Genomic DNA, 26,188 nt, shown 5'->3' with positions numbered 1-26,188 from the left:
CCACAAGTTTGAGAATAAAACGAAGGAAACACATAACACAAAATCGAAAGAAAGGAAAAGCCACAAGAACAAAGGGAAGGCAACGAACACTAAAAGGAACAAAAGAGGACAAGAAAACATATTCTAGAAAAAGAAGAGAGTAAAACATGAAAGCAGATTACAGTGGATGGCCAACCATGAGGTAAAAAGGGAAAGTCGGCCACTCTGCAACACATTAAAACCTCCACCCCAAAAGCACTAGGGTGGAAGAGACAGAGGGACAAAGGACATGCACTTAAACTTTCATAGAAGTATAAAACCCACTTTCACAGGTAAAATGGAGAACTAAAGCTGCTGTGGAGGCATTAGTGCCCAACACTGAAGGTAGGGTGCTGGGAAAGTTAAAAGTCTGCCGCAGAGAGGCCAAAAGTGGGCAGTCCAGCAAGAGGTGGACGACTATCATTTGGGAGCCACAGTGACACTGAGGTGGGTCCTCGCAACGGAGTAGGTATCCGTGCATTAGCAACATATGGCCAAAGCGAGCAGGCAGAGGGCAACTGATTCCCTGTGAGAGCTCCGCATGGAAGACTTCCACACATTCATAATCTCCTTAATGATACGCAGTTACTTGAGCGTGCTGTTATGAAATTCCGTCTCCCAAAGCCGGAAAACCCTGAGGTGTAAGACAGAACGCAGGTCAGCTTCGGAGATGCCTGTCTCCAGAAGAGGTTTCCGCGTTGCCTCTTTGGCCAGCCTGTTGGCAAGTTCATTGCCGAGGATTCCGACGTGTCCTGGGGTCCACACAAACACCACGGAACGGCGGGACTGGTCCAGGGCATAGATGGACTCCTGAATGAACGCTACCAGAGGGTGGCAAGGGTAGCACTGGTCGATAGCTTGTACGCTGCTCAATGAGTCAGTATACAGGAGAAATGACTCGCCAGGGCATGAGAGGATGTACTCAAGAGCACGAGCTATGGCCACCAGCTCTGCAGTGAAAATACTGCAGCCAACTGGCAAGGAGTGCTGCTCAAAATGTCCTCCATGAACAATGCGAAGCCTACGTGACCATCAGCCATTGAACCATCGGTGTAAACCACTTCAGAGCCCCAGAACACGTCAAGAATCTAGAGGAATCAGCAGCAGAGAGCGACGAGGTAAACGGAGTCCTTAGGCCCATGCAAAAGGTCCAACAAAGCTGCAGCCGAGGTGTACACCATGCAGGTGTATGTGAACGTGCTGCAAGCAGAGGTGGTAAAGGGAAAGACTAAAGTTCGGAGATAAGGGACCACACGCGAACAGCAATCATTAGCCCCCATCTGGTCCGCCGATGCGGGAGATGGACTGTCACGGGCAGGAAACGGAGACGGTTATTCGGATACGCAGGGGAACTATGAATGTGTGCTGCGTAACTGGTGAGCAGTTGTGCAAGTCTGATCTGCAGTGGAGGGACACCAGCCTCTACCAGTACGCTGGTCACTGGACTCGTCCTAAAAGCTCCTGTCGCCGAACCGGACCATACACCACACTCCCATAGTCCATTTGTGATTGGACAAGGGCTCTGTAGAGCTGCAGTAGCGTGCAGTGATCAGCACCCCAACTGGTGTTGCTCAGGCAACGGAGGGCATTGAGGTGCTGCTAGTACTTCTGCTTAAGCTGATGAAGACGAGGGAGCGAAGTCAATCCAGTGTCAAAAACCAGTCCTAGGAATGTGTGTGTGTCCACTACAGAGAGTGGATCGTCATTAACCATTTTAGTGCCAGAAACGATCTGATCGTGATGCCCTTCTCGTTCATTTTTTCCGCGCTTGAAGACAAAGTTGTTAGTATTTCCTAGCCAAGACGCAGAAGGAAGGTCAAAGGCACAGCATATAGATCCTCTTTTCGATTGTCAGTGCGATATTTCGAGTAAAATAAACTTCTCTGGTGCTGTATATTTACTGAGTATTCCGCGGCAGCATGGCGGCGTCAAGTAAGAAGTTGTGGTTCGATACAAGTGATTTAGACAATAATATGATAAGCAGTGAAAGTGAAGATGAATTTGCAGAAAGTGAATCAGAGTATGAGATGTCTGGTGGAGAAGAGGACTTCTTCTTCTTCTTCTTCTTCTTCTTCTTCAAGTCCTGTTTTGTTTTTCGCAGCAGCTTCTTACTATTATGGTGACAGACTAACAGATACGCTCGCCAGGTGATTCAGTCAACGCATTTATCGCCAAATTTGAGAATCAAACAGTGGCAACCAACAACTGTATCAGAAATGAGGGCTTTTATAGCAGTGATTTTGAATATGGGACTGATAAACCGAAAATTTTTAGTTATTGATCAACTGATGCAAACCTTCTGACACCGTGGTTTTTGCAAATGTTTTCACGCAACAGGTTTCAGTTGTTGTTGCGGTTCTTACATTTTGTAGACAATTCGAAACTTCACCCTCCTGGTCACGCATAATACGATCCAACAGCCAAATTTCAAGTGTTGGTGGATATTGCCAACAATGTTTTCCGTCGCTGCTACACTCCACACCAGCAACTGAGTATTGATGAAAGTCTTGTTGGGACAAAGGCACACTCACAGCTAATCCAGTACCTCCCCAATAAACATCACAGATGGGGAGTCAAATTTTGGATGCTATGTGATTCATTAGTAAATTACTGCCTAGGGTTTTATGCATACCATGGTGCAAAAACTGATGAAGACAAAAACGAAATAAAAGAGAATGGCCTGGGATATGTAGTCATCATGAAACTACTAGCTCTTGGGAGCTACATGCTTTAGGTTACCATGTGTTTTGCGGTAACTTTTTTTTACACCTATTCCTCTGGCAGAAAAGCTGTTTTCAGTCAGCACTTATCTAACGGGAACAATTAGAAGAAACAGAAAATTCCTGCCATGTGGTCTTCTGTCGAATTATGCTGTAGGTCAGTTAAAGTTTTTCAAGAAATCTCTTATACTTCTCTGTGGCTTCAGGCAGAAGAAATCACAGAGAAACTCAGTCCTCCTTGTGAGTACATCATCCTCTGCTACATCATCAGAAAAGACAATTCGCAACAGACAGTCGGTCAAGAAACCAGATGTGATTTTTTAATATAATAAGTATATGGGTGGTATTGGCTCATCTGATATGATGGCATACTGCTATTTATATGAGAGGAGCACTGTCAACATGTGGAAGAAGGTAGTGTTCAGCATAATTGCCAGGATGTTGATGAATGCATATGTTCTGTATAAGGAAAGCCTAAACTCCAACAACAAACCATTTACACGGCTGAAGCTTAACAGCATAGTCATTTGCAAACTTTCTAAACAATGGTTTCAGGCAAGGACTGCAACCCCAAGTGCAATAGATATAAATGTACCTGTTCCAACAGTATACGGTGTAGAGACTCTTCCGGGGAGAAAGGAACACTACTGTAGTGTTTGTTCTACGAAGGATAAGAAACAGCGTTCACGAACAGTATGTGTTTGTTGCAAGAAAGGACTGCATCCTTCATGTGTTGGTCAGCATGTGTGCAAGTAGTTGTCATAACTGCAACCTCACATTTGTCAGTGATTTATGACTGAAGAACTGACCATGTTCAGAGCAAAACATTTTTTTTATGTTCTTTTTGATTTTTTCCTTAGTATAACAAAAAATTTTGTATTCCTTTATGATATTTTGTTAAGGAAACTACAGAGATTCCATATATACCTGAAATTTTTGAGTATATCATCATTTGATGGGTCTCAGAGTAAATTGAAATCAAAGTTTTAATTTTTTTCGATAAACCCCATCATGAAAATATTTTTTTATCTGAAAATATGTTCTTTGACAATGTGTAGTGCACATATTACTGTAGCCAGCAGCATTCCCTAAAAATTAAAAAACATTCCTTTATGCATTAGTTTAGATTTTATTGCAAGTATGGCAGAGGTCTGTATTTTACTGTAAAACCTCATGGCACTTTTAACATGATCTTTTGAGGAAACGTCTGGCACTAAAAGGGTTAAGGTAAAGTGTGGGTTCCAGACGAATGGTACGACACTGACAGAAGAGCATGACACACGACTTTGCGACTCAGAACTGGAAGCTGTGGGCTAGAGCCCATGACTGCGCCTTGTGGGTGGCTCCCTGCAGGCTCCGCTCAGCAACAACAGTACTGGCGCAGCAGTACAAAATGCAGAAGTCATCTGCATACAGAAGTCAGATGGAGGGCCCGACTGCTGCTGCTGCTGCTAGACCGTTAATGGCCACTAAAAATAGAGACACTCAATACAGAGCCCTGCGGGACTCCATTCTCCTGGATATGGATGGAACTATGGGAGTCACCAACTTGAACGTGGAAAGTACGGAGCGACAGGAAGTTTTGGGTAAAAATCGAGAGTGGTCTACGGAGACCCCGCTCATACAATGTGGCAAGGATATGATTTCGCCAAGTCATGTCTTATGCTTTACATAAGTCAAAAAAGACGGCAATCAGGTGTTGCCGTCTAGAAAACGCTGTTAGGATGGCAGACTCGATGGTCAAAAAATTATCAGTGGTAGAGCGACATTGGTGAATGTCACCCTGACATGGAGCCAGTATGCCGTGTGACTCCAGGACCCAGCCCAACCGCTAACATACCATGCGTTCCAGCAGCTTACAAAGAACGTTGGTGAGGCTGACTGGCCGATAGCTATCCACATCAAGTGCGTTTTTACCGGGTTTGAGCACCAGAATGATGTTGCTCTTCTGCCATTGTGATGGAAATACGCCATCGGACCAGATCCGGTTGAAGATGACGAGAAGGTGTCGCTTGTACTAAGTTGAAAGATGTTTTATCATCTGGCTGTGGAGGCGATCAGGCCCAGGAGCTGTGTACACTGTAAATGGGGCGTTATAGGATTCACTGCAGTGTGTAGTGAATGAGAGGACATTCCGTTCCAGCCGCCGTTTGAGTGTGCGAAAGGCTGGGAGGTAATTCTCCGACACAGAGGCTTGAGCAAAGTGCTCAGCAATTGCGTTTGCGTCAGTACATAACTCGCCATTTATGGTAACACCAGGGACAGCTGTTGGGGCCTGGTACCCGAAAAGACGTTTGATCTTTGCTCAGACTTAGGAAGGTAACGTGTGGCACCCAATGGTGGAGACATATCTCTCCCAACACTCCTCCTTCCGTTGTTTGATAAGGTAGCGAGCACGAGCACAGAGCCGTTTAAAGGTTATGGGGTGCTCCAGGGAAGGGTGCCACTTATGCCGCTCTAGAGCTCACCAACACTCGTTAATTGCTTCAGCGACTTCCGGTGACCACCAAGGGACTGTCTTATGCCTTGGGCACCCTAAAGAGAGAGGGATCGCATTTTCTGCAGCAGAAACAACTGTGCTAGTCACCTGCTCAACCATCACATCGATGTTACCGTATGGGGAGATTCAGCGGTAATGGCAGAGGTGAGAGTTCCCCAATCCACCTAGTTCAAAGACCATCTGAGCAGACATCCATGTGCCTGATGCTGGGACAGTGACAGGAAAGTGGGGAAGGTGGGGAAGTGGTCACTACCACACAGGTCGTCATGTGCTCAAGTGGATAGATGGGAAAAGTCCTGGACTGCAAACTGATAAATCAAAGGCGAAGTGACTACCATGAGTCACACTGAAATGTCTGGCAGCCTTAGTATTTAAGAGGCAGAGTCAGTAAAGTTTCGACATCTCTGCCTTGGCCAGTAAGCATGGTACCACCCCACAAGGGGTAATGGGCATTAAAATCTCCCGGAAGTAGGAAAGGTTTAGGGAGTTGATCTATCAGAGCAGCTAAAACATTCAGGGATACTGCACCATCTGGAGGAAGATATAAATAGCAGACAGTTATCTCCTGCGTCGTCCTTATTCTGACAGCCACAGCTTCAAGGGGGGTTTGAAGGGGCACATGTTCACTAGACACCGAGTTTAGGACATAAACACAAACTCCACCTGACAATTATAGTCGCTACAATTCCTGTAATATCCCTTATAGCTGTGGAGGGCAGGAGTCCGCAGTGCTGGGAACCAGGTTTCCTGGAGGGCAATGCAGATAGCAGATGTAAAGCTTAACAGCTGCCACAGCTCAGCCAGGGGGTGGAAAAAACTGCCGCAATTCCACTGGAGGATTACATCATGAGACTGGGAAGGCATGGAACATTCAATGAGGCAGAGTCACCCGCTGCCACCGATTTATTGCCTGAGCAGTCTATATCCGTTGTGTCTGAGGGTATGGCGAGATCTAGGATGCCAGTGGACACCAAAATCTCCACCCCATCCTCAGACACAGAGCCTGTAGGTAGCAGTGGTGTGGGTGCCACTGCAATTTCCTTGGTCTTAGGGATTTTCTTTTTGGATTTCTCTCGCTGCTCTTTGTGTTTCTCTTGCTGGGAGGACTTCACAGGCTCAGTCTCTGGGACTGAGGAGAGCATGAAGCCGTACGGCCAGCTGCTTTTCGGCTGTTCAGCCACTGGCGGGTGTCTTCTTTCCCACTAGAAGAAACCTGGGAAGGGAGTGACCCAAGGGACCCCTTCCTAGCGAGAGAAGCTGAAGAAGACCTATGCTTCTCCGGCTTAGAAGTTGGGATGGATGTCCCCAATGGTTGATGGGGTGTTGCTCCCGAAGTGGGTGGTGCAGCAGCAACAGGGAGGGAAATGCCCCCACCATCAAGAGGGCAGGTGTAGTCTTCCAGCTCTGAGAGGTGACCTGGGCTGGTGGAGCTGACGGTGCCACAACTGTTGCAGCAGCAGCGTAAGATGTCATACGTACAGGATGCAAGAGTTCAAATTTTCTCTTAGCCTCGTGTAGGTCAGTCTGCCCAGGGTCTTTTACTCCATTATTTTCCTTTCTTTCTAGAGAATCCTGAAGTAAGGCAAGCAAGGTGAATGGTGCTCTCCACAGCTGACACAGATGGCAGGTTGGGAACATGGAGTATTGGGATGTGATGGGTGTCCGCAATCTCAGCATGTGACACTGGAAGTACAGCAGGAAGACATATGACTGAACTTCCAGCACTTAAAGCACCGCATCGGGGGAGGGATATAGGGCTTTACATCACACCGGCAGACCATCACCTTGACCTTCTCGGTCAATGTATCACCCTCAAAGGCCAATATGAAGGCACCGGTGGCAACCTGATTATCCTTCGGACCCCGTGGACACTCCAGACGAAATGTACACCTCGCCACTCTAAATTGGTGCACAGCTCATCGTCAGACTGCAAAAGGAGGTCTCTACGAAATATGATACCCTAGACCATATTTAAGCTCTTATGGAGCGTGATGGTTACAGAAACATCCCCCAGCTTGTCACAAGCAAGTTAAGTCCCATGACTGGGCAGAGGATGCTGTTTTGATCAAGACTGACCCAAATCTCACTATGGATAAGCCCTCAACCTCCCTGAACATTTCCTCTAAATGCTCAACAAAAAACTGTGGCTTCGTCATGAAAGATTCCCCATCAGCTCTCGAACATACAAGGTACAGGGGAGAATAAGATCTGCTGCCATCCTTAGCCTGACGTTCCTCCCATGGTGTGGCCAGGGAGGGGAACGATTTGGGGTCTTACTTCTGTGCATTGAATTGAGCTCGAGATCGCTTAGAGACTGCTGGTGTTTCACCACCAGCAAGAGATGATGGACTATGCTTCATAGCATGCCATCCGCCATGATGGCACCCACTTTGACCAGGAGCCCTCCCCACGGCCGCCACCCAGCGGCAGCAAAGGCCATCTGGCAGGATGGCCTTTGCCGGGAGTCCCGATGCCCCAGGGGGATGGGCATCTACCCCTTGGCATATGTGGGGAATTAATGGCTCAAGCATCAGCAGAGTGATTCCTGTGTAGTCAGGGGACTACAACCAACAGGGTACATGGCGGCCCCAACACAACGGACTGGCTACCGTGCTGGATATCAGGTGCAAGAAGTCCATGGTCATCATAGACGCAGAAATTGACACTCCAGAGTGCGTGTGCGAAAACACACCCAGGAAGGTGTCCTCGCCCAACAGTTGGAGAATGGACAGGACTGCAATGCGCGGTGAGAAAGTGGGCTAAAGATCTCAATGCGCGATGGACACGATGCACCTTGTAAGGCGCCCTTCCCCAACTGGCTCACTCTTTGGGAAAATTTTGAAGAATGGAGATCAAACCCTATACGGGACCGTGACATAAAAGCTGAAACATGTGAAACTCCTTTTAGTCACCTCGTACGACAGGCAGGAATACCTCGGGCCTATTCTAACCCCGGACCCACAGGTGGGAATTTCATAGGAAACCAAAAGTTGGGACTATCTGAACTGGAAAGGGAAGAGATTACAGGGCTAATCCAGAAGGTGCTAGCAGCCAGTTAAACGCAATAGTGGACTGGGTTTAATGAGTTCAAAGTTGAAGGCACCACCAAGCCATAAACCTGCTAACTACGGACCAAGGGGGACTGGACCAGAGACTGGTATATACGAAGCAGAGTGGCACGATCTGCACCCCAAGAGGTGTGGGCAATGAAGCACCTAACTTATCATACTGAGATAGTATATTTTTAAATCTTTATATGTCTTGAAATTTTAAACATTTTATTGGCTGTGATTCAGCAACCATACGGTATTTAATTACAGAAACTTATGTACAGCCACTTCGGTTGCACAAAAATTTGTCAATTGACCATGGTTTCGACAGCACTAGGGTAATCTTCAGCAGAACAGAAGTTACATGGACTACATGTAATCATACCACAGTTTACAGCATCTGAGCAAAAGTGCTCTCGTCAAACAGAAATGTCATAGGAATAAAAATTACAATGTAAAAATGAAAAGGTACTTCTATTGCATTCTGCTTACGGCAATATATGTAATTGTAGTTGAAATATACAAGACAAAGTTTCTAATTCAAATAAAACCTTTGGTCATTAACACTGAAGTAATAATTTCCATTATTCAGGGGACTTTAGCAAAACTAGGAAACTATAGTGCATAATGCATTTAAGCTTCAATCTGCCAGGTTAATTAATTGAGACCCTATAAACTCTTTTTTCTTATGGTGCGAAGTTGAGCCCACATTTTGTGATAATTTTCAGAGATTAAATTCAACTTTTGCTTATGATAAAATTTCATAGCACATAGCATCAGACAAAACAAGCTAATACAAGACCATTCATCCTGCTTGCCGTATGCGAACTTCAAAGCTTTCACATAGAGTTAGTTTTTAGTTGGCAAATATGAGACAGCTAAGTCAGTTCCTTGTCAGAGAAGTCCCAAAATTCAGAACTACTAAACAATGTCCATACTGTGTAGCAAAGTATAGCTCTGGGTCAGAATCTGTACTTCGACCACTATATATTTTTGCTACCCGAATAGCGAAACTCTACCACTTTTAGAGTATCATTTCTTAATCTAATCTGTTATTTTACTTTGATATTTATCAAAGCAATCAATTCATTCCAAATCTTCTTTTGAGTCCTTTGCTGCCTGATAGAATTACAATGTTATCGGCAGAAAAGTTTTTATGCCTTTTCCAAATTTCTCTTTGGTATTCTTTACCGCCTGCTCAGGGATAGCTTACAATCCTGTGACTCCCTTAATCATTGCTTCCCTTTCAGAAGCTGAATCCACATCATCATGGTTTGTGGGTCAGATGGGAAGCACAGACTGAAGGAAACAGGGGGGGGGGGGGGGGGGGGGAGATTGTGGGACTACAATGGCTCTGAACTTTCCACACACCTGCTATACTCTGATTAAAATTACTTTGTTACTAACACATTAGAGTGGCGAAGGGGGAGGGCGGCAGTGTTGACAGCCATACTTCGGAAGGTGCTGGACGTACCTACAAAATTGGCAACACAGTGGGCCTGTGGCAATCAAGAAAGAGCTACGATTGGACAGCAGATAGCCCCAGCCACCTGACTCACTGAAATGCCAAATCACAAACTAATTTTAATGTAATTGTAGTGAAAGAATTGTCTCTCCTTATTCTTCCTTGGACTCATTATGGGTGGAAAAGTGAATAAATATAACATTAGCAAGAGATATCTATCATGTTCCACACTCAAATTACTTTAAAGTGGGCCAGAAACACAGAGTCCCCACGTAGTTGGAGAGTACATCCCTTGTGTTGTGAGCCATACAGGTAACTGTTGACACAGCTCAGTATTGTCTGTCTCTGCAGACAACATGTTACGTATCTTTGCTGTCACATAGACATTGCTCTTAGGAAGTATTACATAGCCTAATTTCGGTTATAATTATAGGAAACCAAGTGGAATTTCAGTCTATTTTTTTCTGCATCTCTAGACTTGTCTTTCAATTGGTGTTTAATTTTTTGCTTGTGTTCTAGACATCAATATGGCAGCAGCCTTAGCAGTCAACCTGAGAAAATTTTCTCCTAGAGATTCCTTTCAAATCTGCCACTATTTGTATGAGATATGAAGCTGAATTCTTTTGTGTTGACTAGCCTGGTAACACTTGGCTTCATGGGACTTTATGTTCGCCTGTTTCATTCTTTCTTTTTTTCTGTATATTTGGATTTATACACATGGTTTCTGGTGATGAGTGATTACTGTGAGAAAGTGATTAATTTTTCTAATAATAGTAATGTTAATTATTCCAGAATGAAATTTTCACTCTGCAGCAGAGTGTGCACTGATAAGAAACTTCCTGGCAGATTAAAACTGTGTGCCAGACCGAGATTCGAACTCGGGACCTTTGCTTTTTGTGGGCAAGTGCTCTACCAAGCTGAGCTTGGGTAGCTCAGATGATAGAACACTTGCCCATGAAAGGCAAAGGTCCCAAGTTCGAGTCTCAGTCCGGCACACAGTTTTAATCTGCCAGGAAGTTTCATGTTAATTATTAATGGCTTAGGCAGAATAAAAGTATTCAAATGTGTTGACTGGAGAAAAAAGTGAGAGAACAGTGAATTTACAAATTTATGTTTCACCAGTGCCTTCTAACCTCAACAGGCCTATTTCGAAGCACAAGAAACTGAACACTGTAAAGAATAAGTATAATACTGTAAAAAACGGCAGTGAAGAATTTGAAATAGCTGGCATTTCTATTTTATCCGGTGTTTTGGAGAACTAGATAGAGTGCAAACAATGGAAGAGTTAAGGCATGGAATTGGAAATAAACATATAGAAATACCTACAGAGCTACAGTTAATTTATAAATGAAGTGTTAGCTTTTTCCATCATGTGATACAACTGATAGTAATAGTCAATTCTACAGCTGCAATATTAGGCTGGTATACGGCCTACACTTCATTGGGGAGGGAAAAGCAGCCAGACATATGCTATGTGGGAGAATGAACCTGGTTCCTCCCCATCAAAATTTAGCAATTATAATTACATATGGGGGTCTGCATCTGTAGATGTTGCCAACATATGTATGGAACTTGCAGTAGAGGATGCAGTTTTGCAAAATGTGGATTGTGGCAATGAAAGGGATGCAAGTGCAGCATGTGACGGAACTTGGAGAAAGTGAGGCACACTTCAAAAAACGGTGTCATCACAGCCCCCAAGTGTGGACAAAGGCAAAGTGACGTTCCTATTACATCCAAATTTTGTAGACTTCCGAAAAGACAAAAGCAGCTTCATTTGCACAAGTTTACAGTAAATTTCAGTCATGCAAGTGGACCCATGGAAGCAGCAGGAGTGAAGAAACTTTCTCAACATTCATTTATGATGTACAGCACATTAGTTACTTTAGGCAATGGAGACTGCAGAGCCTATAATGAAGTTGTTCCATCCAAACCATAAGGGGATAGGGTAAAGATAAAGAAATTTGAGTGTGTGGAGCATGTGGAGAAGAGAATGGGGCCCATTTTCAAAAACTGAACTCGTCATTAGGAGTAAACTTGCCTTAATGATTGGAAACCAATTAGTGCCAAGGATAGACTGACACTGCCAGCTATAAAGACACGCCAAGATCATTATGGATTAGAAATTAGGCAGAATATTCACTGAGTAGATGCAATTGAGAAAGCTGTATGGGCAGTGTATTTTCATACACTGTCCAACAATGATGAACCTCAACTTTGACTGTACCAGACAGGTGTGGAGAGCTAGTGCAAATACAACCAGTGGAAAAATGCTCCTATCATAGCACAAAAAACGTGAATATCTTCTCGTTTATTTAAAACGCTGTAAAGTGGAGCACCCACTGCCTCATTCTACGTTCCTCGGCACCTTTACAGAATTTCCCAAAAATTATGGCATGCAAACATATTCACTTTAAGAGTCAACTCACCTAAATTCCACTAAATGTTAACTCACATACCCATCTACTCCCAGATCCCTTTCTCATTCATTCAGCCCAATTCTTTGCCATTATCTTTGTGCCCCTTTGTCATTGCCTCCTGTATCACAGGCAGTCCCTTTGTTCTGTCTTAGTATTACAATCTCCTCTCACTGTCATTGTCTCCCTCTTCTCTCTTACTGCTAATAGCTAATATCTTATTCCTTACCAACACTTCTCTCTCTCTCTCTCTCTCTCTCTCTCTCTCTCTCTCTCTCTCTCTCTCTCTCTCTAGCACTGTTCTGACACTCAACAATGTTACAATGCCACTGTCTTCCCTCATTCTTTCTCTGAAACAACCAGTTTACTATCTTCTAGTATTTATTACTATTTGTCTCTCTGCCACCGCCACTTGTCTCTCTCAGCATAAAAAAGGACAAACATGTTCAAATGCCAAAACTTATGGGAAAAATTTTAAAGGCATTGAGGAAGGTAGAATGAGGCAGCTGGTACTCCACTTTTCAGCCAGACATATTCGCATTTTTGTGCTCTAACAGGAGAATTTTCTGCTCATTACCTTTTCTTCCCTGGTGCAGAAGGGCATGTAACTCTCATGAAATGGAAATAATGCAAAACTAATTCTACACCTCTGACTGGATTTTACATGCACAAAATTTTGCATGTGCTTCAGTACAAGACATTGTGTTCCCAGAGGATAACGAAGACACTTTACAACATATTTCTCCATGCAACGTCACTTTATGAGCTACAGTTTTGCCTCAAACCAGATTTTACATGTACAAGTAGTGTAACTTTGAACCTCTGTATTTTGGAAACAGAAAGAAAATTTTCAAATTGTTCAACAATTCAGGTCTTCAGAATATACCATGAAATTTTCAGCCATTTGCTGTGCACAAACACCTTGAAATCCTTTGCTGGGTTTCGGTTTGCTGGAAACAGCAAAAAGCAGTAAAAAACCTTGTGGAATTTTCCAAGGAACTGCCCATGAACTAATGGTGCCTCCATAAGTCCCATCAAGCCCACTGTAGACCACATCAAATGTAAAACGAGCGAACCAATTTGCTCCCATTTGTCTAAGGAGGAGGAAGTGTGTAATATTCATACTTTGTACTGTAGGACAGTGACACCATTACAATTTTGGGTATACAAATAGTCCCTAACCCGATTGCTATCAAATATTTGACCCTACCTTTTTATGATCAATAGAACCTGAGGTATGACTGAAAAATTCCATTTGTGTATGACATTTTGGACACACTAAGTATACATGGTGTCACAAGGATACTGATAAGGATTTAGTAACTGGTGAAAAAAATAATATCTATACTTGTCTATTGGTGTTACGGAGACAACAAAGTCAGAATTGAAAGACTTGGCAAGGCAAATACTAATCTTCTTCTAACGTCTTTGTAGGCAGGACAATACAAAGAGTGAACAATGTCATAAGGATCAGCTTACTCAAAAATGTGTGTGTGGACATATGAACGTCACACTCAAACATTTGGACAGCAACACACTGAGGAATGCAGAAAACAAGCTAAAGATATACAACAGGGATGCACATGACAAAAAATTGTGCCAACAAGAAATTAGCATTGAGAGATGAAGACCCTGATGATCCATGTTGTGCAGCAAGAAAGTTTTGACATCTCAACTTTGGACTCTCAATTTCCCCAAGTTCATTTTTTCACTACAAAAGGTTCATTTTCTCAGTTTCTACTCAATACAGAAAGCTAAAATATTCAGGTTATACTCAAATATATATTTTGCAGCCCCTGAGGTTATTTTAAATATGAACAAAAATGTTTTCAGAATTTTATCAGGCAAATAAGGCTAAAATTTACAAGAAAAAGTCTAGCTTAAAGAAAAAATATTTTCCCTTACAAGATAATACACAATTCCTGTAACTTTACCAGTTATACAAGCAATCTATATGATACAAACAGATTTTAAAACTTTTGCTTGTACCATTTCTGAGATAATTTACCTTTTACAGAATCTTATTTTACAATATCCAGATAGGGAATTCCATTTCCACTTCGGATAGCACAGAGGTGCACAACATCAACTGATTAATTGTAAAGTCATCATTTAACCTGTTTAGGAGTACCCATTCTGTTCAACTGATCAACTCCTTGCAAGTGTTGCCAAACTGTAGCGTGAAGTTGTGCAATTCGGGTACTTAAACACTGATAACAGTATTCAAACATGTTGTTGTTCAAGTGTTTGTGTAGTTGTAAAATGAGAATGCAACATATTTAAATTTTGTATTTATGTGTAATACTGTAGTTCTTATTCACAGTAATGATGAACACGAACCCAAATGTCAAGTAATCAACAACTTTATTCTCCAGTATCAAAAGGAATCTGAAAAACAGCCAAGAACTGAGAACATTTATGAATTATATGCTAGATGTCTGGTGGAAGCCAACAGTGCCCACGGAGTACAGCTACCAGTACCCACAATGTCAGACGGCAAAAGCCAAACATGTACCTGGCAATAGTGGGAATTGGCTGTCAAGACTGTACAGCCATACTAGTTAAAGCAGGGCCATTCCATGCAAAGTGGTCTAATTTCAGAAGAGTTCCTACATCACCATCACAGATTGTGCTGAAATTTTTTGTGGACATTCGTCCATGCTCCCAATGAATATGGTGAAGTTTTACTTTCACCAGTATAATACTTCCAGAAATATAGTCATTTGTTTGACCCCAAAGCAGAGCTTATGTGCACCTAGAGTTTTCAGCAACTTTGAGACATAACATCTCTGGCAATATTTTCTTGAAAGAAACGCAACTAGGCCATCTTGCGTAACTTTTTGCACACTATTAAACAAAACACACTGAAGAGCCAAAGAAACTAATACACTTGCCTAATATCATCTAGGGCTCCCGTGAACACAGAGTGAAAATCTCATTCGGGAAACATCCCCCAGGCTGTGACTAAGCCATATCTGCGCAATATCCTTTCTTTCAGGAGTGCTAGTACTACAAGTTTCACAGGAGAGCTTCTGTAAAGTTTGGAAGGTAGGAGACAAGGTTCTGGCAGAAGTAAAGCTGTGAGGACGGGGCGGGAGTCATGCTTGGGTAGCTCAGTTGGTAGAGCACTTGTCCGTGAAAGGCAAAGGTCCCTAGTTCGAGTCTCAGTCCAGCACACAGTTTTGATCTGCCAGGAAAAGTCATAATCGCACACTTCACTGCAGAGTGAAAATCTCATTCTGGACACAGAAGTGCCACAACAAGATGTGGCATGGACTCTACTTAAGTGTGAAATAGTGCTAGACAGAATTGACACCATGAATCCTGCAGGGCTGTCCATAAATCCTTAAGAGAACAAGCATGTTGCAAGACACCCCAGACACGCTCAATGTTCATGTCTGGGAAGTTTGGTGACCAACAGAAGTGTTTAAACTCAGAAGAGTGTTCCTGGAACCACTCTATAGCAATTTTGGACGTGTGGGACATTGCACTGTCGTGCTGGAATTGCCCGTCAGAACGCACAATGGACATGAATGGATGTAGGTGATCAGACAGGATGACAACGTACATGTCACCTGTCAGTTGTATCTAGGGGTCCCACATCACTCCAACTGCACACACCTCACACCGTTACAGAGCCTCCGCCAGCTTGACAGTCTCCTGCTGACATGCAGGGTCCATGGATTCATGAGGTTGTCTCCATACTCAATACAATTTGAAGCGAGACTCATCTGATCTGGCAACATAGTTCCAGTCATCAACAATCCCATGTCTGTGTTGACGGGCCCAGGCGATGTGTAAAGGCTTTGTGTCGTGCAGTCATCAAGGGTACATGAGTGGGCCTTCGGCTCCAAAAGCCCACATCGATGAAGTTTCATTCGCACACTGACACTTGATGGCACAGCATTGAAATTGTCATGTTGAACGATTCTCTTCAGTTGTTGTCGGACCTGTTCTTGCAGGCTTTATTTCCAGCTGCATCGATGTTAGAGATTTGATGTTTTACCGAATTCCCCCCCACTTCATTGCTACCGCGAACAGGCTGTGTCCCATTGCTTGTGGACCAACAATAAAACTATGTTCAAACACACTTAAATCTTGGCTGACTTACCATTGTAGCAGCAGTAACCGATCTAACAACTGCACTAGACACTTGTCTTACATACGTGTTGTCGACCGCAGTGCTGTTCTTGGCTGTTTACATATCTCTGTATTTGAATACACATGCCTATACCAGTGAAATATAAAAAGATTTCTTGAACAATTTTCAGATAAACTATTTGAAGCAAAGTCAGATAATACACAATTCCTGTAACTTAAAAAAATGTGAAGTTTGGCTTTCTATATCTTCTGAAGTAATTGCAGTATAAATCTGAAACTTTGATCATGATAACTTACAAGGTTTTAGAATACCATACTCCAAAGGTTTACACATAGAGGGCAAAGTTGTTGATATTTGTACATGCCAAAATTGACCACTTTTACAAAAAGTCACCTGCAAACTCTTAAATCATTTTCATTAGACAGCCCATGTACTAAACCACCTAAAAAAAATAGATTTGGTTGTGCAATATCAGCATATATGGACCCCAAAAAATGACAACCATATGGAGGTGCTTTTAAAATACGCCATGTTCCACTGGTCCTAAAATCTTGACATCTTATTAGACTCTACAATTTTTAACACTCTCTGAGGAAGGTAACAGCGAAACTCCTAATGTCCAGGAAGTGAGATCCAGTCAGAACAAGTATAACACTGAAGAAGGAATGTGTTTTGTCACAAGTCGTCATGACATTTCAGCCCGTTTTTCTGCTATGGTAACTTATGAATCAAAACAGTTATAAATTTCAAAATTTAAGTGTTCATTACCAAGGCATGGGACACAAGGATGGTAAAATTTTTGCATAGCTGCAACACTCACTGTATAAATTGTCTTCAAGTTTTACACCACTGTCACATTGCATCAAGTTTTGGGGAGTTCATAACCATCTGCCTGACACTTTCTGGGAAGGACTCCTAGAGAATTTTGAATGTCTTTATTGTGCAATGTTACTGACGTGTTAGATCGAAGTATAGCATATTTTGTGCTTGCTGAGTTGTAGTTCTGTGAACCAATTTGAAATTGTGTAAATGTGTTGATTTGGTCTGTGATGGCTTAACCACTGCTGGTTTCTTTTAAAGTGCCCAAAAAAGCATCCTCACTGCCATAGGACCCACACTCAATAGCTGTGTAACAGTGTCCACCAGTGTGTTTCTTTATCACAGGTTCCCATGCCCAATACATTTCTTAAGGTACCAGACAATAAAGCTAGCCTGAGCTTATGTTTCCTTCACAATGCTTTCTTTTTTTCAGATTTCATTAATTTGCTATACCGGGTCACGCGGAAAACTATGCTGTCTGCCAAGCAATGTTACTGAGAGTGCTGAAGTAAATGCAATAATGTGTAGTTTTGGAATCCAGCACTTTTCAGTCCTTGACAGCAAATAAAATGAGTTTGCTTGGCTACGTGGGTACATAAAGCTTATTAAAGAATACTTCTACTAAGATGAAGTCTCAAGTATTTCCAATCCAGCACTTTTTCATAAATGCATGCAGCATATTGTCCTGGCTGAAGGTCCAATGTTAATACATCTCTTTCACTATTGTCACTAACTTTGGCCAGAAAATATGCTGTGCACTTGAAAATCAGCTGACCTGAATTATTGTTTCATCAACTGCCAAAAAATGATTTTCTGTAGTTCCCGCTAAAATTTGCCAGTTTAAACCACTATTTTAATGCTTTACTTTGTTAAATTTCTTCTCTGCTAATGAAAGCAAAATGTTCCCGAAGATAAAGCCGCAAGACGACAACCATAAGAGAAAGAAAAGACCTTAGAAGTGAAACATATAATCATTGAAAAAACACTAACGTGGTGCGAGCATTGCTGATTTAGCACACACATATAATAAGTCTAAATCAACTATTTGCACTATCCTCACAAACAAAGACAAGATCAAGGAGATAGATGCTTCTCAGGGAGTGATGTGAGTCTCTGGACAACGGTTTCATATTCTGGACAATTTCAAAAGGTTGCTACTTATATGGATAAATGAAAACCAATTGCAAGGTGCCACTATTAACAAGGACATCATTTGTGAAAAGGTGAGAACGATTTTCGCCAACCTCGTTAAAAAGATGCTAGGATCATCAGAGACCGAAGAAGTGTTTCACAGAAGCCATGGGCGTTGGAGAAGTTTAAGAGAAGAATCGACATCCACAGTATTGAGAGGCACGATGAAGCAGCCAGCTCTGACACAAAGGCAACAGAGAACTTCGTCAGCAACTGCAGGATGCTTGTAGATTCTAATGGTTATCTGCCGCAACATTTTTAATTGACAAGATGGGTCTATTCTGGAAAAATATGCCAAACCACATCTATATAATAGCATAGGAGAATGTATTGCCCAGTTAGAAGCCAATAAAAGAGTGTCACACTACTATTCTGTGCCAATGCAAGCAGCAGTTTGAAAATTCAACTGCTGCTTGTTTACCATTCATGCCTTCAACACATGTAAAGTCCAGAAGAGGAGGTTAAATGTGTTGTGGAGATTCAACAAGGTTTGGGTGACAAATGATCTCTTTTGTGATTGGATCAACGAAGTGGTTGGTCCTTCAGTGAAAAAATATTTGCTCGAGATGAATCTGCCACTCAATGTCTTGCTGGTTATGGACAACTCTCCTGCCCATTCCCCACACCCACAAGACCTCCTCCTTGAAGAAATTCAATTAATCAAAATCCAATTTCTGCCTCCCAACACTACTATGTGACTCCAGCCTATCGACCAACAGATTATGTCTAACTTTAAGATGCTCTACACTAAAGCACTCTTCAAGCATTGCTTTGAGTTAACTGAAGCTACCAATCTCCAGTCAGAGTTCTGGAAATATCATTTCAACATCGTTGCCTGTGTCAAAATGATCAAAAAGACATGGGGAGGGGTTACCAAGAGAACTCTAACTTCTGCTTGGAAGAAGCTTTGGCCAGAATGCTTTGTTGAATGTGACCAAGGCATCTGAGTCAGTACCTGTGGCACCTGTAATGAACGAAATTCTGTCTTTGGCCAAAAGCATGGGACTAGAAGTGGATAACAATGATATCAATGAGGTTGTGGAAGATCACACCCAAGAAATGACCACGGAAGAGCTTACAGAGTTGCAGTGTGTTTCACAGCATGAACTTGTGGAGAGGAGTTTTTCTGATGATGATGAAATAAGAGAAATGCTGAAAGCATGGGAATCGGCTGCATCAAACACTGAAAATAATCATCTCAATAAGGCAGTGGCTATGTGCACTACAAATCTGACAACAATGCTGTGCCGCATTTTCGCCAAGTGTTGAAGCGCTGACAGAAACAAATGACTGTACATAAAAAAGAATTATGTTATGTATCATGAATAATGAAGTACACAATACTGCATGTATAACTTTCTTTGAATAAATGGCACGAATAAGATAAAACTTAGTATTTTTTCTGCATGGAACACATTGTATTTTACATTAATTTATGTGTGTGTTTCGCTTAATGAGTGTTTTGCACTATGAGTAAGATTCTGAAATGAATTATGCTCGCTATGTGAGGTTCCACAGTCTATGATTTGCATTCCACCTAACCAAAGATAAGAGTGCCATTCTGATGCTACATATGCTCAGCTAACTTACCATTTTTAATACAGGTACTGTGAACAGACACTAAGTTCACTGATCTCGTCCAGTTACTGAGGAGGATAACCTCCTGTATGAAAACCAAACAGTGTGAATGGCCTTACTACAAGACAGCTGGCCTCTTAAACTACCTCACCATTCTGTCCGTTCTCTGAGCCTCATACCCTTTCCTTGTGAATGAAATTTCTCTCTATTAATTGTTTTTAAAATATTTAAGTATAAGAGTTATGTACAAATGAGATGACAGCTTTGAAACAGGGAACAAACTTTAGATATTTAGCAAGATACACGGCAAAATGATTAAAGCAGGTAATAGTCTATTTAGAAGAAATCTTGACTCTTCCTGTTCTACAAACAAATGCTGGGAAAGTAGTAGTGTCTGAGAAGTATCCTCAAAAATCCAGTATGCATTTAAATGTTGTTCTACACAAGACAATGGCATACAGTGTATGGCAGTGCTCCACTTTTAAGGGTACCAGAGTCCCCACTTGTGCCTTCTCTTCATCCTGTTTCTTGAGAGCAAATAAGCTGGCCTGATTTCCAGTTCTGTTTGCTGGATAATATGTGATATTTCAGATGCTAAATGTCTACAAAGACACTTATGCACAGTAGATTACTTGGAAACATTCAGTGTCACGAGTTGCTGTCTCCAATCTGATCTTCACTGCTGCAATGAGCTCATCCAGAAAGTGTAGAAAATTATCTTTCTTGTTGAGGTGTTTGAATAGTCTACAGCCATTCTCAAAATCCACGTTAGAATCAAATTACTTTGTTCTCGGATTAATAATTACCAGTAGTTAAGAGCTCACTGCCACTGTTTCTATGAGTACTTTTCTGAATTGAGGATTCAGAAATGAGGCATTAAAAATCCTGACATTAATGATTGCTTCACTGTAAAAATAATCAACACTTACAATTACTGCCCCCGTAGCCTAATGATTAGCACTGCTGCCTTTGGTGCAACAGGACCTGCGTTTGATTCCTGGTACCACCTCAGAGTAGAAAAGTCTGGAACAGTGTCTGCTCAGCCTCTTTAGTCCAAATAAGGAGCTGCTTGAACAAAGAAGCAGCAGAATCATCAGGATTCATCTACTGACAATAACGGCTAAAGGGTTTGGCGACATGTCTATCACATGTCCCATTGTCACAGATCACTCCTTGTATTGAACCAGGCTTACAGACTAATTCATGAGTGGTATTTACATTTATGTACAATTATTTTCGAGTACTTACCATCCTCTTCAGATTCCTCATCTTCAGCTTCAATACCCATGTCATCGTCGTCATCTATCAAGTAACCTTTAAAACACAAACCAATGAGACATTGCTATAGTCAACGTTTGAACAATGAAAAAATCATCTCAAAGGAATAACATACCTGTCAGATGAACGCGACCCTTTCCTGAGGTGTAGAATGCAATCTTGTCTCCTGCCATGAAGTTTAAATCTAGGGGTGTCTGAAAAACTTTATTTTTCTGTAGGTTACACAGAATAAATTCTGCATTCTGGAAGTTAACATTCACTGACACCAAATCATTTTCAGAATGCATCACATCAAGACTAGCCATCGATATATGGAATGGTTTATCCACTGTCTGCGCATACCTCTTTCCTGGCTCCAACACAAGTCCTGAAAGGAAATATCTGTTTGTTCAAAACTTGCATTTTTAGATGCACAACAAAAAACTATAAATAGTTGGCAACATTTCATGATGGCACTTTTCACTTCTGTCAAACTACCCACTACCCCACACAATGACCCATATCCAGGCATACTCTTAATCTGGTTTTGCATGCATCATTACACAGTATGTCAAAACTTGTTAGAGGAAACCCATTTCCTCAGTATCCTAAAATATCAGTTGTACATTTGCCTTTCCAAAGTCAAGACATGTTAATCTTTTCTGCATCAATTTGAAACAATCACAAAAACCTATTTTGAAAGGCAACTGATAGCAATTTTTAAATATAAAGAAATTGCAACAGAGGCCAATTAAGTCTTGTGGACAACAGCAAGACTCTCTCTTTCCTGTACACACTGCTACATTTGCTTCCAATCAGTCAATTTATAATTTTATCCAGTCCCACCATACACACTTTTGAGACAGCTAACTTCACATTCAGTCAAGCTGGAATCATTGTTCAATAGGATGAAAGTACACAAAAACCCTTCTGTAGCTGGCACCTCTTATAAGGATGAAATATATGAAGAAAGAAGCACAGAAAATATAATGTGACACTTGCTTCTATCTACAGGCTCTCTGTATCAGTAGAGGTGTCACTAAGCAACAAACTAGTTCATGCAAATGCATCAAAGATCCTCAATTTTCCTTCTATTTCAGTCACAGCATTATAGGAAAAATAGGGAGGGGGGCTGAGCATAGTTTCCAAGCTTAAATAATTATTGGGATCAATGAACAAACTGGACTTGTCAGACTATTCTCACAGCCAAATACTATTTCACTGCCAAACATTAGTACGCTAAGCAACTGAATCAAATTCCCCACCGGGGTTTCGACTACCTCTTATTGAGCCCTGAAATGCGGAATGTCCTACCCACTATCCCCCCCCTCCCCCCCGCCAAGTGGTATTCAATATGCTGCTTCAACTATACACAGCCCCTGCTCCCAATCCCTTGCCTCATGGCTCATATCCCTGCTACAGACCTGATGCAAGACCTGTCTCTTACTTCCTCCCACAATCACCACCTCCAGTCAAGACACATGCATCATCTATCCCATCAAAGGCAGGGCTACCTGTCAAAGCAGTCATGTGAACTACAAACTAAGCTGTCTGTCCAAATGAATGGCCACCGACAAACAGTAGCCACGAAACAGCTGGATCACCCAGTAGCTGAGCCTGCTGCCTACCACAACCTTCATTTCGATGACTGCCCTTGACATCTGGACCCTTCCCTGCAATATATCCTACGTTCCTGCAACCGTCCTGGCCTCCGTCTTTGTTAGTCATTGTCCTTCATCCACCTTTACCCTTCTCTGTTCCCACCCTAGCACTACAAAACCTCCTTCTGCAACAGATACATCCACAGTCTTTCCATTTCCGCCACCAACCTCCCCCCCCCCCCCCCCCCCCCCCCCAATCAAGATGGTCTCTAGTTTGATCCCCTGTCAGTCCTACAATCTATATCCCTTTACACCTTTCACTTCTTGTAACATTCATTAATACTTAAAAATGCCATGCTGCATCACAGTTTGGAATCCATGCTAAACTGTAGGCCCCCTGTAAACAGCTGGGCAAAACCACCTCAAAAGACACATGAAGACAACAGCACACTACCTCTAAAAGGATCATGCTTAGATAAGCATGTGTGTTCAAATAAACCTTCAGATTGACAACAGGTTTACCTCATGTAAGGCATGTTACATATGGAGTGAACACAAACCTGGGTCAACTCAATAGATCAACCTTTAGCCACAGCCTTTCTTATTCACATTTGTTGGCTTCCCCACCTCAAAACAAAGCTACTGACTTCTGGACTACTTATATCACATGCTACAATACATATCAGTATTTCACAACAACCAAGATTTTGGGCTGAGTCCAGACAGGGACCCAGTACCGTTAGGCATACCGTGGAGTTCATGCCCACAATTACAGCTGAAGGCCTCAATGGCAGAGATGATTCAGTACAGTGGAACTGGCAGACCATTCCTCTGATGATAGTGCACATAAATCCTACTGCTCCATGGCATGAGGAGGGATCTTCAAAGGCTAAGGGAGTAAACCCCAAAAGAAAATCCTCCCTGTTAGGTCTAAAAGCCAGTAGAAAAGAACTGTTTTGTTGTTTTCACTACAAAGACAAGCCTCCTATCTAGCACACTAAATGGAAACTCCACTTCTATCACTTCAGGAATACATGGTAACTACAGAGACCGATGCTCATCCAAAGAACCTAAGAACCAAACACCAGAACTGATCTTACCAGGAAACCAAAGTGACTAGGAACCCCACACATAATTATGAGGGAAAGTCAATTCTTATCCGCAAAGTAGTTATAAAATTTTATTGTAATCAAATAGGAAACTTACAAGAACACCATTTTTCGACATAAGTCTTCTTGCGTTTCAACGCACTTGGTCCATTGTTGTGCAAGTTTCCTGATGCCCTCAAAAGAAGGTCCTCAGTTGAGCTGTGATCCAGAAATCTCAGTTGAGCTGCGAGCCACGAATGAACTGCTTTTTTCACTGCTTTGTCCACGGCAAATCGACGGCCCCTTAATGCATGTTTGAGTGGACCAAATAAGTGATAGTAAGGAGGAGCCAGATTGGCACTACGGAGGATGATCCAGTACTTCAAATTTTAGTTTCTGGAGCGTTTCACCAGTGTTGGCAGCAGTATGCTGACAGGCATTGTGGTGCCACGACAGAACACTTTTTGACAGCAATCTTCAGTGCTTGCTTCGAATTGCAAACTTTAGCCTGGCATTAAGCATCTCACTGTAAGATACACTCTTTACGGATGTGCCCCTTTCCCCATAACGTTCCAGTACTGGACCTTGTGCGTCCCAAAAAACCATAAGCATCAGTTTTCCTGTGGATGGTTGGGTCTTGAACTTTCCCTTGCACGGTGAATTTGGATGTTTCCATTCCATACTCTGCCGTTTCCTCTCCAGCTCGTAATGATGGATCCATGTTTCATCACCAGTAATGATCAAATGGCTCTAAGCACTATGGGACTTAATATCTGAGGTCATCAGTCCTCTAAACTTAGAACTACTTAAACCTAACCAACCGAAGGACCTCACACACATACATGCCCGAGGCAGGATTCGAACCTGCGACCGTAGCAGCAGTGCAATTCCGGACTGAAGCATCTAGAACCTCAGCTACAGAGGCCAGCCAGTAATGATCCTAAGAAGTTGTCCGCTTTGTTACCATAGGGATCCAAATGCTTTTTTGCAGATGTCCAAGTATGTTTGTTTATGCAACTGTATGAGTTGTTTTGGGACCCACCTTGCACGAACTTAATGAAACCCAAGTCTGTCGTGGATGATTTCGTAGGCAGAACCGTGACTAATTTGTAGATGATGTGCCACTTCGTCAATAGTTAATCGTCTAAGAGAATCAGTTCACATGAACGCTCAATGGTTTCTTCATTTGTGGCGCTAAACAGTCGTCCGGCTCCTTCATCGTGTGTAACACTTGTCCAACTATTTTGGAATTTTCCAATCCATTGTGGCAAAACACTGTTCCCATACTGTACTGAAAGTCTTCAACAAATTTCGGCTCTGATACGCCTTCCGAGCACAAAAAATGGATCACCGAATGTTGCTTTTCTTTGGTGCAAATAGACAGAGGAGCAGCCATGATTAACAGGATGGCAGTGATAACTAAACTTACCAAGCAGCTTGAAAATTGCAAAGATATAACAACAAATAAACCACACCTCATCAACGTAAAACGAAAGTACTACAAAAATAAACAAAAATATAAGTAAACTGCGGATAGTAATTGACTTACCCTCGTAAACTGAAGGCGAAGTATATTGCTGAAGGGCAACTTTATGGAAAGGACAAATGTACATGTACTGTACTAGGAATAAGCAAGACAAAATGAAAAAGGATGAAAACACAGCAAAGATTACATGCTATACTAGCATAGTAATAAGAAAGCAAAGACCGGAGACGATTTTGTGCTGAATGAAGATACTCAAGCCACAACTGATACTGTGTTAACTATGTAGCTGAAATAACCATCAAAGCCAGGGTGAAATTAGGCAATAACAGTCTCTCAAACCAGGCATATTCCTCAGAGGATATAACAATGAGGATGGTGAGTTCCTTGGAAATATGGAAGACATAGTACACGGGGCCAACATTACAATATAGCAGAGGACTAAACACCTAAGTTCAATTTCATAGATATGATGGGGCCTTCCAAATATGCAGAAAATACACCGAAGGTGAGACTTCTGCGCCAGAAATAACATGACGCATAATACGTATCACTTCAGACAGGGATGGGGCTACCTTCAAAGTCTATGATTTTATTGAATTTAAGCATATGTTAAAATTCTGGAGTAAGTAAGTAAGAAACACGTATTTTTGTTTTCTTCAAAAAATTCCTGCTCCAAGATACAGGTCTTCAAAGATGACACCGCAAACATCATTTTCAAGACTTGACTTTTGGAAATTTTTAAAAAATGCTGTAGCCCTGTAACAGTTCCAGATATTTTGTTAGAGTTTTTCTTATTTGAAAGATAACTGCTTTATGATTACAATAGTATCCTCTGTTTGGACATAAATGTCAAAGTTCTTTTACTGTCGCCTTTCGATTTTTTTTATAATTTACGAAAC

At 42.1% G+C, this 26,188-nt stretch overlaps 1 protein-coding gene across 1 annotated transcript in view; it reads right to left on the bottom strand.

Annotated features, from left to right (window-relative positions):
* The window catches only part of LOC124804961 (46 kDa FK506-binding nuclear protein), a 66,868-nt gene that overhangs the window by 21,282 nt on the left and 19,398 nt on the right, over window positions 1-26,188 (bottom strand). The window contains exons 2-3 of the mRNA XM_047265353.1: window positions 21,251-21,502; window positions 21,106-21,171 (exon numbers count right to left, since the gene is read on the bottom strand). Of these exons, the coding sequence (XP_047121309.1) occupies window positions 21,106-21,171; window positions 21,251-21,502 (318 nt within the window). The remainder of the gene's footprint in view (window positions 1-21,105; window positions 21,172-21,250; window positions 21,503-26,188) is intronic.

Source organism: Schistocerca piceifrons, chromosome 7 (genome assembly GCF_021461385.2).
Source record: "Schistocerca piceifrons isolate TAMUIC-IGC-003096 chromosome 7, iqSchPice1.1, whole genome shotgun sequence".
In the NCBI taxonomy this organism is placed as follows: domain Eukaryota; kingdom Metazoa; phylum Arthropoda; class Insecta; order Orthoptera; family Acrididae; genus Schistocerca; species Schistocerca piceifrons.
The sequence above is the reverse complement of the archived record's forward strand: the minus strand, read 5'-3'. Positions and strand labels throughout refer to the sequence as shown.